Genomic DNA, 17,558 nt, shown 5'->3' on the forward strand with positions numbered 1-17,558 from the left:
TATTTAAATTGCTTAATTTAACATACTCTCTAATTAAAATATTTCATTAATTTATTTCCATGTTAATGGTTTCTTTTTTAAGTCTATGTATTTTTACACAATGTATTTACAAACAATATTCTGAGGAGGCCCATGGTTTCAACAGCATGCTACAGCTCAAAAAATGTTTAATGGAGTGTAAAATGCAGCTGTGTAAGGAATATGTTTTTAAAAATATATATATTTTTATTGATTTCAGAGAGGAAAGGAGAGAGAGAGATAGAAACATCAACGATGAGAGAGAGTCATTGATCAGCTGCCTCCTGCAGGCCCCCCACTGAGGATATAAACTAGGCATGTGCCCTTGACCGGAATCGAACCTGGGACCCTTCAGTCCACAGGCCGATGCTCTATCCACTGAGCCAAACCAGCTAGGGCAAGGAAGATAGTTTTGCTCTAAATATGGACCACCAGTAGAAAAGCTTAGAAATACTATTTTTGGAGAGCTAAAGGAATTAAGGCAACCAAGCTCATTCAGATTCCAGATAGTTCACACAGTAGTTACTAAATTACGGTAAAATGATTATTTACCTCTGTTTCTCCCTCAAAACAGGGCCAGGAATTGTGGGGATAACAAAGATGAATACAACTTCCTACCTGTCCTTCAAGAGTGTGGCCAATTAGAGGCTATGGATAAGAAAATGAGTGATTACAGTACAGTGCAGAGGAGAGAACCCAAGTGGATCTGGGGATGGGCTGTCAGGACAACATTTACTAGTGGACTAGTAAGGCTTCCAGATTCTTCACCTTTTCAGTGAGTAACATCTGTCTTTATAAGCAAAGATGAATCAAGATAGTTGATCAATTAGTCAGTGCTCTAGAAGAGGAAGTATAAGAAGCTTATCTTTATGAGAACATTTAGTTGTTAAGAACTGCGCCAGGCACTCACTAATCCATATTACAGAGTTAAAATAACACTTACAATAATAATCTTCTGTTTAGTTCAATGAGCGGCAGGTGTAAGATTTGCTCAAGTTTTGCTATTGTCAGATACACTTTCATTAGAAATAGCTGGTTATAAAAAGATACTAGATAGAAATGAAATGCCTATCAGCATAAAGAGTGATCCCTGAACCAAGGGTAAAAGAAAAAAGTCACAGAAATTACTTTTCAAAGCCATGACATGACCCTAACCTTCCTTTTCCTATTTCTGGAGGAGATTAAATAACTTCTGTTGACCTTAATTTCCTATTTAAACTAGTAAAAAAAATACTAAAAAAACTTAAGTGCTCATTTACTAATTTGTTAGAAATAATTGGAACAAAAAGACATTTATGTTAAAACATTCTATTTACAATAAATTTTTCAGGGATTTATGAAACTTCAGGCATTATAGGATTGGATCAGAATTTGGAAATTTAAATGAGGAAATCCATTAAAAATCTGTCTTATAAATATACTTCCATGGCTCCATCTGTTTACGGGGTCCCCTGACTCCACAGCAGCATACAAATTTCAGGAGCTAATGATTATGATAAGTGTGTCACTCATATCCAATGTCTGTACCTCCTTAGTAGAAAGTTGGTAACTACTTCAATTCCCCTTCCCCTCCCAAGTGTTTAAACACTAATCAAGAGCAGTTTTGGCCAAATACACTCCACACATACAATCATTTTTCTAAGTAAGATAAACCTGAAATGTCTTTACTTCAAGATAAACTTACCTCAAGCTGAACCCTCTGTTCTAAATTCTTGTATGATCTCTGTAATAACTCCCGAGTTCCAAGGACTCCATACCACATCAAGTTTTTAGTTCGGCTCCTGAAAATAAACATTGGCAGGCAATTTCAGTAACTACTATTTATTTAGTCTTTAAAGGCAGAGCAAGCAAAAGAGATCATAAATGAAATCAAAGTAAAATTGCCTTCATGTAATAACATTATTACTATTACACAAATTACCTGCATTTTTCAGGGTGCTCTTCTCTCTTATTATTAAACTCTAATGAAATTTTTGCATCTAATCCAATCCCAAAGTAATTGTTCATGACACATTTTTCTGAGTATCCATCACTATGATAATAAAGAAAAGTACATAAAAGTAAATTTCAGTTCATAACAATTATAATTTATACACAGCACTTAAAACCATTAAAGCTTCCATTCCTGAGAGTAAAGTTAAGCAGAAATTACTTCCTATTTACATGAAATACGCACGATTCCAGTATATGCATGTAAATGCTGGTAACATATAAAGGGATGGTGGGCAAGGCAAAGTGAAGGAAGAAGCAATGCTTTTCTACTATCTAACAAAAATCTCAGTTATCTCTCCTCATGGGCCCCTGCTACACACACAAATGGAAGGGCTTGAAAGACTTCTCTTTTTTAATCATTAGAGAGACTCCTCCACTCCTATTCTTATCAATGGATAAATACTTAACAAGCAAAACCCTATTAGATCTATCCCCTTCTTCCAGGTACCGTGGAAAGTTTAAAATATGGTCTTGTTGTTGAGGGTTGTCATTAGAGAAATGAGATAATAAGGCAAAATTAAACATGGAAGTAAAAGGAAGATATACTGAACTGCTAAAAAAAATTTAGGAGTTTAAAAACAGAAGAGATCAATGTGGGCCAAAGCTTCCTGCAATAACTAAACCCAGAAGCTGAAAGTGGAAGATGACAGATTTGGTAAGATCAAGAAGAAAGGGGGTGAAGGGAATAGCACGAATACGGATCTGAGGGAGTCAGTGAATAAAATGTTCCAGAGAAAAGTGAGTAGAATGGCGGCGTTTCACTTTGCCATAGGCTTATTGTCTAAGGCAACAGCTGGAAGGGACCCACCTCAGGAACAGGTCATGAAAACTACTGAATTGCACAAGGGCCAATGTGCTCATCATTATCAAATGCTGACATTTTCTGACAATTTTTTTTGTACACGGAACCATATTTATTGTAATACATTTTAAATGTTACCATTATTATCAGTGACAAGAAAAGAAAAAAAAAATCTATAAAAGTATTTGCTTACACTGAATCTGGATCTGGGTCAATAAATGGCGTTGCACCAAAAGGATCAATATTTGCTAGTAACATTTTGTTGATAATAGAACTCCCAGCAATTGAGGCAGCTAGTCCTGCTCTTAAACCTGGACAGGGAAAAATAAGCATATAGAGGATTACATGTTAAGGAAAATCCAGTCCATATTTTAGGACTAATCTCAAAGCATGGTTTTCAGTGCCTGCTCTTCTCATTAATAAAAATTAAGAATTATGACATTGATAGGTACAAGGCTGCTGATGCTTCTTAGAATATGTATGTTGTGATAAAAAAAAAAAAAAAAAGAGAGAAGCAGATGAGTACCTACATTGGAGACTCTTGGTAACCATTTCTCATTTACCATCCTAATGATTCTGTAACTTCAACAAATATTACTTCCTTTGCTATAGTAAATAAAGTATTAAGACTGTAAGAAGTTTACAATAAAGGCTGAATTACTCAAAATGTCATGGAGTGACCATTTCCATTTTCACAAAGTATAGATAATATTCAATTTAAAATGTTAACATATATACTAAGGTGAAAAATCATGTTGGTGTCAATAAGTAGTAAAATGTTAAATGTAGGTATTAATAAATTTTAGAATTACGGTATTGAACATAAAAAATGAAGCATTTTTCTTACCTCTAAATATGAAAAACTTCAAATTTATTTATTGACCATTTATATATCTTTTTGGGAAAATGACTACCCAGGTCCATTGCCCATTTTAAATTGGGATATTTGTCTTTTTATTGTTGAATTTTTAATTCTTCATATATTCTGGATACTAACAACTTATCAGACATGCTATTTGCAAATATATTCTCCCATCCTGTAGACTGTCATCTTGATGGCATCCTTTGAATCACAAATATCTTTAATTTTGATGAAGCCCAATTTATAGTTTCATGTGCTTTCTAAGAAACCAATGCCTACTCCAAGGTACAAACATTTAAGTCTATACTGTCTTTCTGTGGTTTTATAGGTTTAGGTCTTACAATTTTATGTATGGTGTGAAGGAAGGGACCTACTTAGTTCTTACTATATATCTAGTTATTCCAGTACCAGTGGTTGAAAAAACTACTCTTTCCCTATTGAATAACTGTCTTAGCACACTTGTTGCAAACCAATTAACTATAAATATTAGAGCTCTGGATTCTCAGTTGTATTCCATTGGCCTATATGACTATTATGCCAATTTCATGTGGTCTTGAACACTGTAGCTTTATAGTAAGTTTTGGCCCACATGGGGAAGTATGTCCTTCAACTTCTTCCTTTACAATGTTGTTTTTAATTTACTCTTCTGGGTCCTTTGTATTTCCATGTGAATTTAAGATCTGCTTGTCAATTTCTGCACAATGGGCAGTTGGGATTTTGGTAAGATTGTGTGAAATCTATAGTCAATTTGAGATGAGTTGCCATCTTAATATTATGTCTTCTAATCCATGAACACAGATGCCTTTATATTTAATTATATCTTCTTTAACTGCTTACAGCAATGTTTTCTAGTTTTCAGTAGTCAAATCTTTCATCTTCTTAGTTAAATTTATTCTTATTTTTTATGCTATTATAAATAAAATTATATTAATTTCATGGTAAGACTGTTCATTACTAGAGAAATGCAATTACTTTTTATATGTTGTTCCTTTATCCTGCAACTTTGTTATACTCATTATCTCTAATAGTGTGTGTAAGTGCACTCCTTAGGATTTTCTATATGTAATATAAATCATAACGACATACAGTAATTCCCCTCCTTTCTAATTTGGATGTCTTTGTACTTTTTATTTTTTCTAATTTTCTAAGCTAAAACCTCCTATACAATGTTGACTGGAATGGAAAGAGTAGACATCCTTGTCGTATTCCTGATCTTAGAGAGAAAGCTTTCACTTTTCACCATTAAATATGATGTTAGCTGTTGGTTTTTCATAGATGCCCTTTATCAGATTGAAGAAGTTCCTTTCTATTCCTGGTTGTGTTTTTACCTTCAAATGATGTTGACTTTTTAAAAATGCCTTTTCTGTATCTACTGAGATGATTACGGTTTTGTCCTTTATTAATATGGTTATGTCACGTTGATTTTCATTATGTTGAATTAACCTTGCATCACTGGGAAAATACTGGTATATCATTGTTTAAAGCTGTTGGATTATTTAATTAGCTAGTATTTTGTTGAAGATTTTTTGTGTTGCTATTCATGAACGAGATTGATCTGTAGTTTTCTTGTGATGTCCTTGGTTTTTATATCATGGTAATACTGGACTCACAGAATGGCGGAAAGTGTTTTTTTCCTCTTCTAGTATCTGAAAGTGTGTGTGAAGGATTGGTGTTATTTCTTCTTTTTTAAAATTGATCTCAAAGAGGAAGAGAGAGAGAAAAACATCAATGATGAAAGAGAATCATTGATTGGCTGCCTCCTACATACCTCCCTACAGGGGATGGAGCCTGCAACCCAGGCAAGTGCCCTTGACTGGAATTGAACCTAGGACCCTTCAGTCCAAAGGCCGACACTAACCACTGAGACAAACCAGTGAGGGCAGTGTTATTTCTTCTTTAAAATTCAACAGAGAAGCAATTTAGTTCTGGGCTTTTCTTTATAGCAAGTTTTCTTTATTACAAATTCATTCTCTCTACTTATTTAAGGTCTACTCAGATTTTCTTATTTCTTCTTGAAGCAGTTTGGCAGTTTGTGTGTTTCTAAAAGTTTGTCCATTTCATCTAGGTTATCTAATTTGTTTTTCCCTTATAATCCTTTCTATTTCTGTAAAGTCCATGGTGATATCTTTTTCTTTTTTTTTTAAATATATTTTATTGATATTCTTACAGAGAGGAAGGGAGAGAGACAGAGAGCTAGAAACGTTGATGAGAGAGAAACATCGACCAGCCGCCTCTTGCACACCCTCTACCAGGGATGTGCCCGCAACCAATGTACATGCCCTTGACCGGAATCAAACCTGGGACCTTTCAGTCCGCAGACTGACACTCTACTGCTGAGCCAAACCGGTTTCGGCCATGGTGATATCTTGTTTTAATTCCTGATTTCAGTAATTTGAATCTTCCATTTTACTTTCCCAGTCAGTGTAAAGGTTTGTCAATTTTGTTAATCTGCTCACAAATCAACTTTAGTTTCATTGCTTTTCTATACTGTTTTCTATACTCAATTTAATTTATTTCTACTTTAATCTTTATTGATTTCCTTCCTACTGCTGCTTTGAATTTAGTTTGCTCTCCTTGTTTTTCCAGTTTATTAAGTTAGTGTTAGGTTTTGAGATCTTAATATAGGCATTTACAGGTATAAATTTTAATTTACGCGCTGCTTTAGCTGTATCAAATAAGGTTTGGCATTTGATATATTTTTGTTTTCATTCATATCTAAGCATATTTTATGATTTTTAAAAAATGTATCTTTATTGTTGAAAGTATTACAGATGTCCTCTTTTTCCTCCATTGACTTCTTCTAACCCCCACTCACATCCTGCCCCAGGCCTTTGCCACCCTATTGCGTGTCCAGGGTTATGCATATGTGCATATAAGTTCTTTGGTTAATTTCTTTCTACTCACCTACCCAATCCCACCTTCCCTCTAAGATTTGATCTGTTCTATGTTTTTATATCTCTGGATCTATTTTGTTCATCAGTTTATTTTGTTCTTCAGAGCCTACATATGAGTGAGATCATGTGATACTTGCCTTTTTCTGACTGGCTTATTTCACTTAGCATAATACTCTCCAGGTCCCTCCATGCTGTCTCAAAGGATAAGAGACCCTTCTTTTTTACTGTTGCATAGTATTCCATGGTATAAATATATCACAGCTTTTGATCCACATATTTGTGCATTTCTCAAATTTCCTTCTGTTATTGATTTATAATTTCATTCCAGTTGTGATCAGAAAATGTACTTTGTCTGATTCCATCCTTTTAAACTTACTGAGAATTGTTTTATGGCCTAATATTCAGTATACCTTGGAGACTGTTCCACATGGACTTGAAAAGAAGGTGTACTCAACTGTTGATGGGTAGAGTATTCTGTAAACATGTTTTGACTACTCATTCTATGTGTTTTCAAGTCTCCAGTTTCCTTCTTGAACTCTGTCTAGTTATTCTATCCACTACTGAAAGTTTCCAACTATTATTATTGAGTTGTTATTTATCTTTAGAAACAACTTATAGAAGACACAATGGTGTGCTATATTTCAAGATGTAATTTGGGTTCCAATCTACTCTGGAAAGCATCTGGAGATTTTCATTAATTGAAAATAGCTGGCACTTAAGAAGGCCTCTGAGAAACCTGCCTTTTCTGCTCTCCTCTGCTGCACAAGTTCTTTGGTTACCAGTACAAACCTAATTCCAAAATAAATTCATCGTGTGAGGTCTGGAATAGATTTCTCAGATGATCCAAATTAAACAATATTTCTAATCCAGAAATAACTGCAGAGAGACTGTGTCTTAAAACTAAAAGGAAACCTGTAAAGATACTTAAAAGGGAGTAGAATATAAGATTGGATCTACATTGATACTTAGTAAATGCAGATTCCTGGGTTCCACTCTAGAACTACTCAAACAAAATTTCTCAGGGCAGAGACCATAAACATGCATTTCAGTACTTTCTAGGCAATTCTTATACACACAAAAGTTTAAAAATCAGGATTCTGGTTGATAACTGTACCAAGCACATTTCCTAAAGAGACATTTATCTTGAAGAACACATTTTAGCCCTGCTCAGTGTTTCTCAATGTTTAGAACATTGGCCCAAGGACCAAAGGGTCACAGGTTCAATTTCCAATCAAGGGCATGTACATGGGTTGCGGATTCAATCCCTGCCCCAGTGAGGACATGTGTGGGAGGCAACCACTCTATGTGTCTCTCTCACATCAATATTTATCTCCCTCTGCCTCCCTTGTCCCCTTCTCTCCCCCTGCCTCCCTTCTACTCTCTCTAAAAAAAGCAATGAGGAAAAAAATCCTCAGGTGAGGATTAAGAAACAAGCAAAAAAAGCCCGCCCAGCTTGGCTCAGCGGTTGAATGCCGACATGAACCAGGAGGTCACAGTTCCATTCCTGATCAGAGTACATGCCTAGGTTGTGGGCTCAGTCTATCAATGATTCTCAGTCATCATTGATGTTTCTATCTCTCTCTCCCTCTTCCTACTCTCTGAAATCAATAAAAATATCCTATATAATAAAAGCCTAATATACAAATTAACCAAACAGTAGAACAACCGGTGGAATGACCAGTTGCTATGGCTCACAATGACCACCAGGGGACAGACACTCAATGCAGGAGCTGCCCCCAGCCCACAGACCAGCCAACACGAGTGCCAGTGGGGGAGCCCCCTGGTTGCCCCACTGGTCACCCTGCAGAGGGAGGTGACTGGCAGCAGTGATGGGGTGGTCAGGGTGCAGCACCCAGGAAGGCGACCAGCACTGGTGGTGGGGGCAGGACAGCAAGTAGGTGGCACTAGGCCAGCCAAGGTGGATGCCAGTGGGGGCCCTGATTGCCTTGCCCGTAGCCCCACAGATCGTCCCTGATTGCTGGCCAGGCCTAGGACCCTACGCAGGCACGAAATTCAAGCACTGAGCCTTTAGTATATGAATAAAAAACAAAAATACACATTTTAAAAGTTCATAAAAATGAGCGGCTATACATTTTTATAGAAATACTTAAAAAAATACACCATGTTTCAGGATATGTACTACCTGGGCAGATTATTCTGGTGTTGAGCACAGGGAGGTTTTCTTTGCTGGCTGCCACAGCTGGGCCAGGGCCAGAGTCAGTCTGGGAACGACTTGCCCGACCATCTGGAGACCGAGGTGCAGTTTTAACTGTTGACAAAGGGTCCAGATTAAAAAGAAGAAAATGATAAAGTTATAGAAATAAGGAAGCCCCTATAAGTCACAACATAAGATTTAATACGTTTCAATCAATCCGTAGAATTGAAAATATTACACTGTGCTTATCAATTTTACCACTTTATTTTCATTTTCTTGAGATTTACTATATGGAGAAACTTGATTTTGATCTCTCATTTTAAATATCAATAGGTTTTAAGTAGGTGGAGATCATTAGAAAAGAGATGCCTACCATAATTAAAGGTCAGTAATACTCACAATTTGAATGTGATCATCCCATATGTAAAGATTAAAAAAAAATTATGATACTTGATAATTTTTCAAAATAAAACATATGGGTTATGGATGTTATCAATGCAACCCTTTTTTCATAAATGTTGGATGAACGGTCAAATTTAATTAATATAATTTCCAGAGCTAATATGTTAACCATGAGTTAAAATTTTCTTCTACAAATGAAAGAGAAAATAGTTTCTTTTTTTTTTTCTTCAAAATAAAGCAATATACTTTTCCTGTACTTCTCAATTAGTTATTTATTAAAAAAAAAAATTTGCCCAAATAGTCCCATCATGTTTTGTAAAAGCGCAATACATTTTAAAAATTGTTCCAAAAGAGAATTACTCTCAAAATTAACAACAAAAATAGAAATTTAATTAAACCTAAACTGGAGAATTTTAATGGAGAGCACATATATCTTTAATTTAGGAGCTATTGGCAGGTGTTTAAAAAAACAGTAATCCTCTAACTCAATTTAAAAATACTCTAAAACTTAATTACCTTTAGATTTCCTAAGACTAATTACAAACTAATTATATTAACTTACACTCTCTTCTCTGTTCAAAAACAGTCCAGTTCCACTAAAGAAAAGTAACTGAACACTTTTTTTTTTTTTTTTTTTGACAGATGGAAACTCTGGGGCTAATTTCTAATAAAAACAACCTTTTGATATTCATCTCTGATAAAAAGCAGAGAGCATCCTAGTGGCTAAGACTGATGTTCCATTGCAGGTAAATAAATTAATGTTTCATGGCTCTTAAATGTCTCATTAATCATATTAATATACTGTATTTTGCACATCTCAGTGTGCTTCAAAAAATAATGATTACTTAATGCAGAAACACTTTTATTGCTAATTCTGACTAAATTGGATTACTTGCCAACAAATAAGATAAACCACTGCATCGTTAAAGATGCATATAATTTGTCTACTTCAGTATCAATATCTCTAGCTCTATATCTGTATTTCTTAGTTTCCTTTGCCAATTACAATGGAAGTGTGAAGTTCATGTGTGCTGAAATACACATACAGGAAGTCTGAAAAGGATAAGGTTATACAATAGAATATGCCAGAGATGTTAGGTCTATAAGGCCTCATTTTGAAGCTTCTTACAGAGTTTTAAATACAATTAAGGAATATGTTTTCAAAGTGAATGTAATTAGTAGCAGTGGCAGTAGCATCAATAATAATAATAATGACAATAAACACTCATATAAATAGCACTATATATGAGTCACTATTCCAGACACTTTGTGTATTAACTTATTTAAACCTTTACAACAAGTAGGTTTATTATGAAGCAAGTACATTACTATTCCCATTTACAGATGAGAAAGCCACAGAATAGTAATCTGCTCAAATTCATATGTAATGAAAGTAAACATGTGATGATTGTAAACAGCTCTAATATAAGTGTTGACTTTACATTAGTACTATGGAAATATTTTCATGCTATCTTCTCAACATTTTAATTTCTTTATTTTAGTCTAGTATATTATTTTTTCCCTTTTACAATATAAGTATAAATCCATCCTCAATCCAAGCTTAGTAAGTAGAGGAATCATAAATATTCTTTAAGCATCGAAATACTAATTTATTGGCAAAATTAATTTCAGTGGTGAAAGGGTTGTAACTAGGTATCTTATTATTGTTGAAGCTTAATTTAGTAACAATTATCAACCATCTATTTGTTGATCAATGAAACTCAAGGAATTGATGAATTATTTAAATGCCAAATTTTATGAATATGGGGCCTGCAATTTTCATATAATTCTCAAAGGAATATGGGTTCAAATAGGTTAAAATCTAGGGATTTAGGTTTTTTGCTTCTTCTCTCTTTTTCAAAAAAATTAAGATATTTAAGCGTTTGGTCCTACAATCTTTAGTTTACTATAGTAATCTCTACATTATATGATAAAAAGTGAGAGAACTTAGTCTAAATAATGTTACCTTTATCATTTTAATATTCATGAATGGCTAAGTTTTAAATTTTGAAAATCCTTGTTGAAAACAAAATACAAATAGTTTATTTCAAACTGATAATCCTTTTGAAAACTACATTTTATTTAATTGCAAAATAATTTTCTTAGTTTCCTTACCAGTTAATGACTCTTTTGCATCATCATCTTTAGATTCTTCTTTAGATTCATCTGTTTCTGTACTATCATAATCGAATGATTGATTAACTGACTCACAGGCGTGAACTGTCTGGTCATCTATAACTTTAAGTAATAAGAAGATAAACATGTTGAAATAAGAAAAAATAAAATTAATATATGCTTAGGGAAGGAAAATTGAAACATAAACCAAAAGAAATTCCATAGTCACAAATAAACACTAATTGACAATAAACTTGAGGGTAATGTCTATAAATGCTAGAGATTACAAAATTAAAGTGTCAAAATTACGTTTTTTTTAAAGAAAAAAATATAAGAAATTTAGAGAATGAAATACAAGTCCAATTACAAGTTACAACCTGTTAAGTTTACTATGGAAGTTCTAAGATTATACATATTATATTAACACTAGAGGCCTGGTGCATGAAATTCTGCATGGATAGTCTCTAGACCTGGCTGGCGATCAGGGCCTCTTTTCCTTGGCTGCTGGCCAGAGCTTTCCTTCATTCCATGCTGCCCCCTGGTGGTCAGCACACATCAAAGCAAGCAATAGAACTCCCAGTCTCCTGGTCAAACTTCCATAGGGACACTTTGCACATTAGTCTTTTATATATATAGATAAAAATTAAAGAATAGGCAGAACTTTTATAAACTCTTAAAAAAGCAACGTAAATAGTTAGGAAAATATTTTTAAAGTAGTATACAGGTCTGATTTTTGTTTAGAATTCAAAGATTCCAATTAAGTAAAAAATATTTTAAATCTTAGAGTATTATTTAAAATAATTTTCAATGTTATTTCTATGATTCTAGTATACTTTGTTTCTGAGGTTTTATTAGGTAGCATTATTATGTTGATCCCTAATACTGAAACAATAATTAGAGTTATTTACTAGTATAAATTTCACTTTAATGATTTTTATCTTTTACTGTGTCTTAAAAAAACAAACCACCAAAAATATTTTTTTTGTGTGTGTGTCCAGTCTGACCAATACGAACATCTCATTGTGCTTGCAAGGAGAATGTTGCTAGCGCCTTCAAAAGCCCATTTTGTTAACATGTGTACCTTTTCCGGCTTCTTCAATGACCTGCCTCACTGCTTTCTTTAGACTATTTGCCCGCAACATTATTTCCTTTGGTTTCACTGCTTTCTGGGAGGAAGGCTTTGTAGTGTCATCCAAGAGCTGTTCCTTGCTTTCACACAAGGACTCTTCACTGGAAGATTCCACTGTATCTTCTTCGACAAGGACAGGGCTGATGCCTGGGAGAACGGGCGCAGCCTGGGAGTCTGCATGCAAAGCCTGCAGCAGCTGTTCAAGCTTCTCATTGAGGACTGAGCACTAATACAAGAAGGAAAAGAATGCCGCGATGAATCTCCACTTATGAGAGATAAATAATGGTAATTTAAATGAATGGTTTCTGATTTTAAAGGAAATAAGCGGGATACTGATGTTTACCCTTAGTTACTATTATACATTATATTATACTTCAGCCATTGGATTAAATAATTTATAATTTTAAAAAATAGCACACTTCTTATTTAAATTTATTTATTTATACTTTCAGAATGATTTAGACTCCACTTCATAGGTGAAAACATTTACAATCATTGTTATAGCTATTTTTCCTCAAAAAAAATAAATAAATAAATAAAAACACTTTACTATAAGATGACACATTACACAAAAATTTAAACATTATACAAAATTTGTCATACAGTACAAAAACTATCATATTAACACTTTAACTTCTGCTGAGTCTTTTTTTAAAATATAATTTTAATTTTTTAAAATATATCTTATTGATTTTTTTTACAGAGAAGAAAGGAGAGGGATAGAGAGTTAGAAACATCTATGAGAGAGAATCATCGATCAGCTGCCTCTTGCACACCCCCTACTGGGGACGTGCCCGCAACCCAGGTACATGCCCCTGACCAGAATTGAACCCGGGATCTTTCAGTCCGCAGGCTGACACTCTATCCACTGAGCCAAACCGGTTTCGGCTCTGCTGAGTCTTGATAAGCTCACCTTCAAAGCTTTGGTTTGCAAAGGAGTCAATGGTGCCTGAGGAATTATTGGCTCAAAGAAAGAATAAAAAGGAAAATGCACAGGCACTGGTTCCTGTTTCTTTCTACTTTCCTTGAATTTCTAAGGGTATTTGAGGCCTGAATTTCCAGGGATTTTCTTCTCCATTTATTTGCCCTTGATAAGAGGCAAGACAAAGATATAGCAGAGTTAAAAGAAAGTGTCCATCAGGAGGGTTTATTTTTCTGAAGCTCTCCACAGGGTAGAAACACAAGAGAAAGAGATTGGAAACTTCAACTGTATGTTTATTTCTATTTTCTTTTCCTTCCTCTCAAATAAACCCCACCTACAACATGAATCTGGGGGAGATCACTTCTTTGCAAGGCCAAGAGCACCAAGCCTTTTAAAAAAATGCCCTGTCATGAATGCATGAAAGCAGACAATAGCTTTTAAGGTTCAATAAACAACTCTTAGTTTAGCCTCAGAAAGCTTTCAAAGGGGGGAAAAGTCTATAAAGATAAAGGCAAGAAACGGAACCCTGGAAGGTATAGAGTTCTGAGGTCTATCCGATAGGGGCTTAATCACAAGGAACAGCGGCCTGTAATTATTAGAATCGAGAGTTTAGGTCAGTGCAAACTCTTCAGTCAACAGAGCAACAAACCGCTGCTCACGAGCCGCAGTTTGCTGACCACTGGTCTAGGGCATCTGAGGAACTGTGCTGGGAGGCACCCGACTGGCCAGTCTGCCTGGAAATGGCAAACCATTCCCCTCTCCGCGGAACCTCGGCCTCTCAGCATGCGCCCTGTGACCTGACCACTGTGCTCTCCTCCTTCGCCGTGCCGGTCAGCGGGACAGGGAGGTGCGTTATAAAATTCAGTTTGTCGAATGGTCTTCAGCAATGCAGTTTTCCGACATTTTAAGGGGTAACCATAAAATACAATGTTTTAAACAGTTATATCTGATTCAAAAGTAACTTTTCTCATGATTTATGTTTTGGCAAGAAAACCACTTAATCAATTTGGCTGTAAAACAAGTTTAATGTTAACACTGTCACCAAAAACCATTCATGCCTTGATTGTGTCCTTACTTTGTTGGCCACGGCATCAGCTACAACAGCATTTTCCAACGTTTTGTCATATGTCTTCTCTACTTTGGCAACGAAGTCCTTTACAGTTTCACACAGTATCCTTTGAAGAAAAGAAATTGTGCAATTCCGTAAACTCAGTAGGCTGATTTTTCCCATTTATAAATATATTAAAAATAAGCGCAACTTCAAAATACTGGAATCATTTGTATATGAACCCATAATTCTATCTACTGTTTTACATGTCCTAGTAAGTTCAAAATATTCTAAGTGAGAAATGGATACACTAATAAACCTTACTCTACATACTTTAAATAAAAGTAATTTTAAGGTAATAACAAACCTTTGATAAATATTCAAATTATATCTTGATAAGAGTATTTTCCAATCCCATTTAAAAAAGCATTATCTCCTAAGCATTATATAATTTCATAACAGGACTTGCAGACTTGATTGAACAAGAATAAATTTGTCACTGTCACTATCCTAGTCATCCTACTGGTATCTTTTCTTAAAAAAATATATTTTATTGATTTTTTACAGAGAGGAAGAGAGAGGGATAGAGAGTTAGAAACATCAATGAAAGAGAAACATTGATCAGCTGCCTCTTGCACAACCCCCACTGGGGATGTGCCTGCAACCAAGGTACACACCCTTGACCAGAATCGAACCTGGGACCTTTCAGTCCGCAGGCCGATGTTCTATCCACTGAGTCAAACTGGTTTCTGCGTCCTAGTGGTATCTTGATAATATATTGTTCCCGAAGAGAAAAGTGGTTATGTGTTATGCTAGAGATTAAGCATTAGGACACTGTTATAGATTTTACAAATCTTAGAGAAACATATCACTCAAACACAATACCTGAACCATGTTTAAGATTTTGACTTGAACAAATCTAATGTTTTAAAACAAACAAACAAAATCTTGAGATAACTGGGTAAAATGGACTGAGTAACAGAATTATTTTTTAAAAAGATTATTGAATATATATTCTGCAAGTGAAATACAATAATTTCTGTGATTTTCTTAGAGAGACTGTAGCAAAAAGAAAGTGGGGCTCTGGCTGGTGTTGGAAATGGTCCATGCACCATTTCAGCCCATGCACCAAAGGGCCTTGGTTCCCAGTCAAGGGCATGTACCTGGGTTGTAGGTTCTGTCCCTGACTCTGGTCAGGGAGTGGGTGGGAGGCGACCAATCATATGTCTCTCTCTCATTGATATTTATGTTTCTCTCTCTCTCTCTCTCTCTCTCTCTCTCTCTCTCTCTCTCTTTCTTTCTTTCTCTAAAAATCAATGAAAAATGAAGAGTATATGACAAAAGGTTAATAAATACTGAAGCAGAGTGACAAATACAGTGAGAAATCATTACACCAGTCTTTCTACTTTTATGTATATTTGAAAATGTCTATAACAAAAAGTAAATTAAAAAATATTGTATTATGGGTATAATGTTATTACATTTTGTCTTCTCTTTTCTGTTTTGAATCTCTTTAAAATTTTAATCTGGGGTTGTAAAGACGGGGTAGCCAGGTAAGCCTAGAAGCATAGGTGAGTGATGAGAGGGGACCAGGGTTGGAATAGAATCTGCTTAAAGGCAAATGAACTCGTCAGGTAGAAAGCTAACGCTAATGCTGGGAGCACAGCCTAGACAAGGAGCTAGGTCAAGGTAAAAAGAATCCAAATGAAATTGGGGAAAACATGAGGTGATGATTTAATGATTTAACACAGCACTCTAGGTTATAAACTCTATTTACTTTATTGCTCAACTTAGTTCTCCTAACAGTTCCATGAGGGAGGGAGGAGAGGCATTCTTCCCATTCTTGAACCTGATAAGCAGACATAGGTCACAAACCTGGCAAATGGCTGAGTCTCAACTAGGGCCTCGGATTCACTCCTACAGTACTAGTGCAACACTGTGACTTACTCCAGTGATTTTTAAGCTGTTTTGCAAAAATATTTCAAAGATTCCAGAAATACTTGATTCAAATTTATTTGGAAATAAGGAATATAATTTTTAAGTCTCAAATAATCATTACAGATATTAGAGACAAGTAGGTTAACTTTTATTTCAAAATCCACTAGTTTTGTGAAAATCTTGGACTAAAGCATCTTCTATTTTTATTTAACTAAAGGCAATTTCTTTATACTTAAAATAAAATACAGAAATGACTTAAAATTGCATTAAATATAAAATCCTGTCATCTATAATAATATTAATTTTTCTCATAAATGACTAATAGTGATAAATTATAATGAAATGTGTTTTCTATATTATAATAATCACAAATACTTCTTTGAATAGGAACTTAGCATAATTAAACTCTAAATACTTACTGTACCTTTTTGACAAAAGAAATCTTTGAAATTAAGCCTTAAAAAATACCCTTTAAAAATTCTCCACCATAAATGTTAAATTATTTTTTAAATGGAAATTGGGCTTATCTAATTCTAGAAGCTACTACAAGGATATCTTTTGGAAGACTAGTCACAAAGAAATAATGTCAGTGGTAAGCAGCAGCTTTCCTTTCATTGTCACCATTTAACTATTTCATGACCTCACTCGGTAACTCACTTAGCAGATGATATGACTACTGCATGTTCATCAGAATTAAGGATTTTTGTAAGATGATCTGCAACTGAATCTTCATAAATTGTCATCTGAAAAAAATAGAAAAAACTATATTGTGTTATTGTTGCTGGCCATTATAGTACTAGGTTATCACTGCTTTAAAAATGGGACATTCGTGGCACATGTGACACAGGGCAATGGCTACAATGAATATATAATAAACAGTCATTCTACGAAATACAATAGATAAATATTTCCTTTCTGTGAAAAGGTGTTAGTTTCTGGAATTCTTTAATTACACTCATAGAAAATCCATAAAAAATCTTTAAAACATTTTTTAAGTGTGAAAATACATAGAATTTATACAATTTGAGTATGAAAATGCCAGATAATCTAATAAGCATGGGTCAAAGACTAAAAATTGTAAGAGGAAGATATCCAAATGGTCCATAAACAGATGAAAAGGGGTTCAACCTTATCAGCCATCAGGCAAATGTCAAGTAAATTCACAAGGTGATACCACCATATATCTTACAACAACAACCAGAAAATGTCAAGCATTGGCAAGAGCAATAGAACATTCATACACTGCTGGTAGGAGAGCAAATTGATCCACACACTCCACAG

General features: G+C 34.6%; 1 protein-coding gene across 10 annotated transcripts in view; it reads right to left on the reverse strand.

The window, feature by feature from the left end:
- DGKH (diacylglycerol kinase eta) overlaps window positions 1–17,558 on the reverse strand; it is a 173,043-nt gene that overhangs the window by 24,081 nt on the left and 131,404 nt on the right. For all 10 annotated transcript variants that reach the window (XM_036454900.2, XM_036454898.2, XM_036454902.2 and 7 more), the window contains 8 exons: window positions 16,935–17,020; window positions 14,367–14,466; window positions 12,322–12,595; window positions 11,241–11,363; window positions 8,712–8,837; window positions 3,006–3,123; window positions 1,940–2,050; window positions 1,703–1,799 (listed from right to left, as the gene is read on the reverse strand). In XM_036454900.2, the coding sequence (XP_036310793.1) occupies window positions 1,703–1,799; window positions 1,940–2,050; window positions 3,006–3,123; window positions 8,712–8,837; window positions 11,241–11,363; window positions 12,322–12,595; window positions 14,367–14,466; window positions 16,935–17,020 (1,035 nt within the window). The remainder of the gene's footprint in view (window positions 1–1,702; window positions 1,800–1,939; window positions 2,051–3,005; window positions 3,124–8,711; window positions 8,838–11,240; window positions 11,364–12,321; window positions 12,596–14,366; window positions 14,467–16,934; window positions 17,021–17,558) is intronic.

The sequence above is a fragment of the Pipistrellus kuhlii genome, unplaced genomic scaffold, assembly GCF_014108245.1.
Source record: "Pipistrellus kuhlii isolate mPipKuh1 unplaced genomic scaffold, mPipKuh1.p scaffold_m20_p_3, whole genome shotgun sequence".
In the NCBI taxonomy this organism is placed as follows: domain Eukaryota; kingdom Metazoa; phylum Chordata; class Mammalia; order Chiroptera; family Vespertilionidae; genus Pipistrellus; species Pipistrellus kuhlii.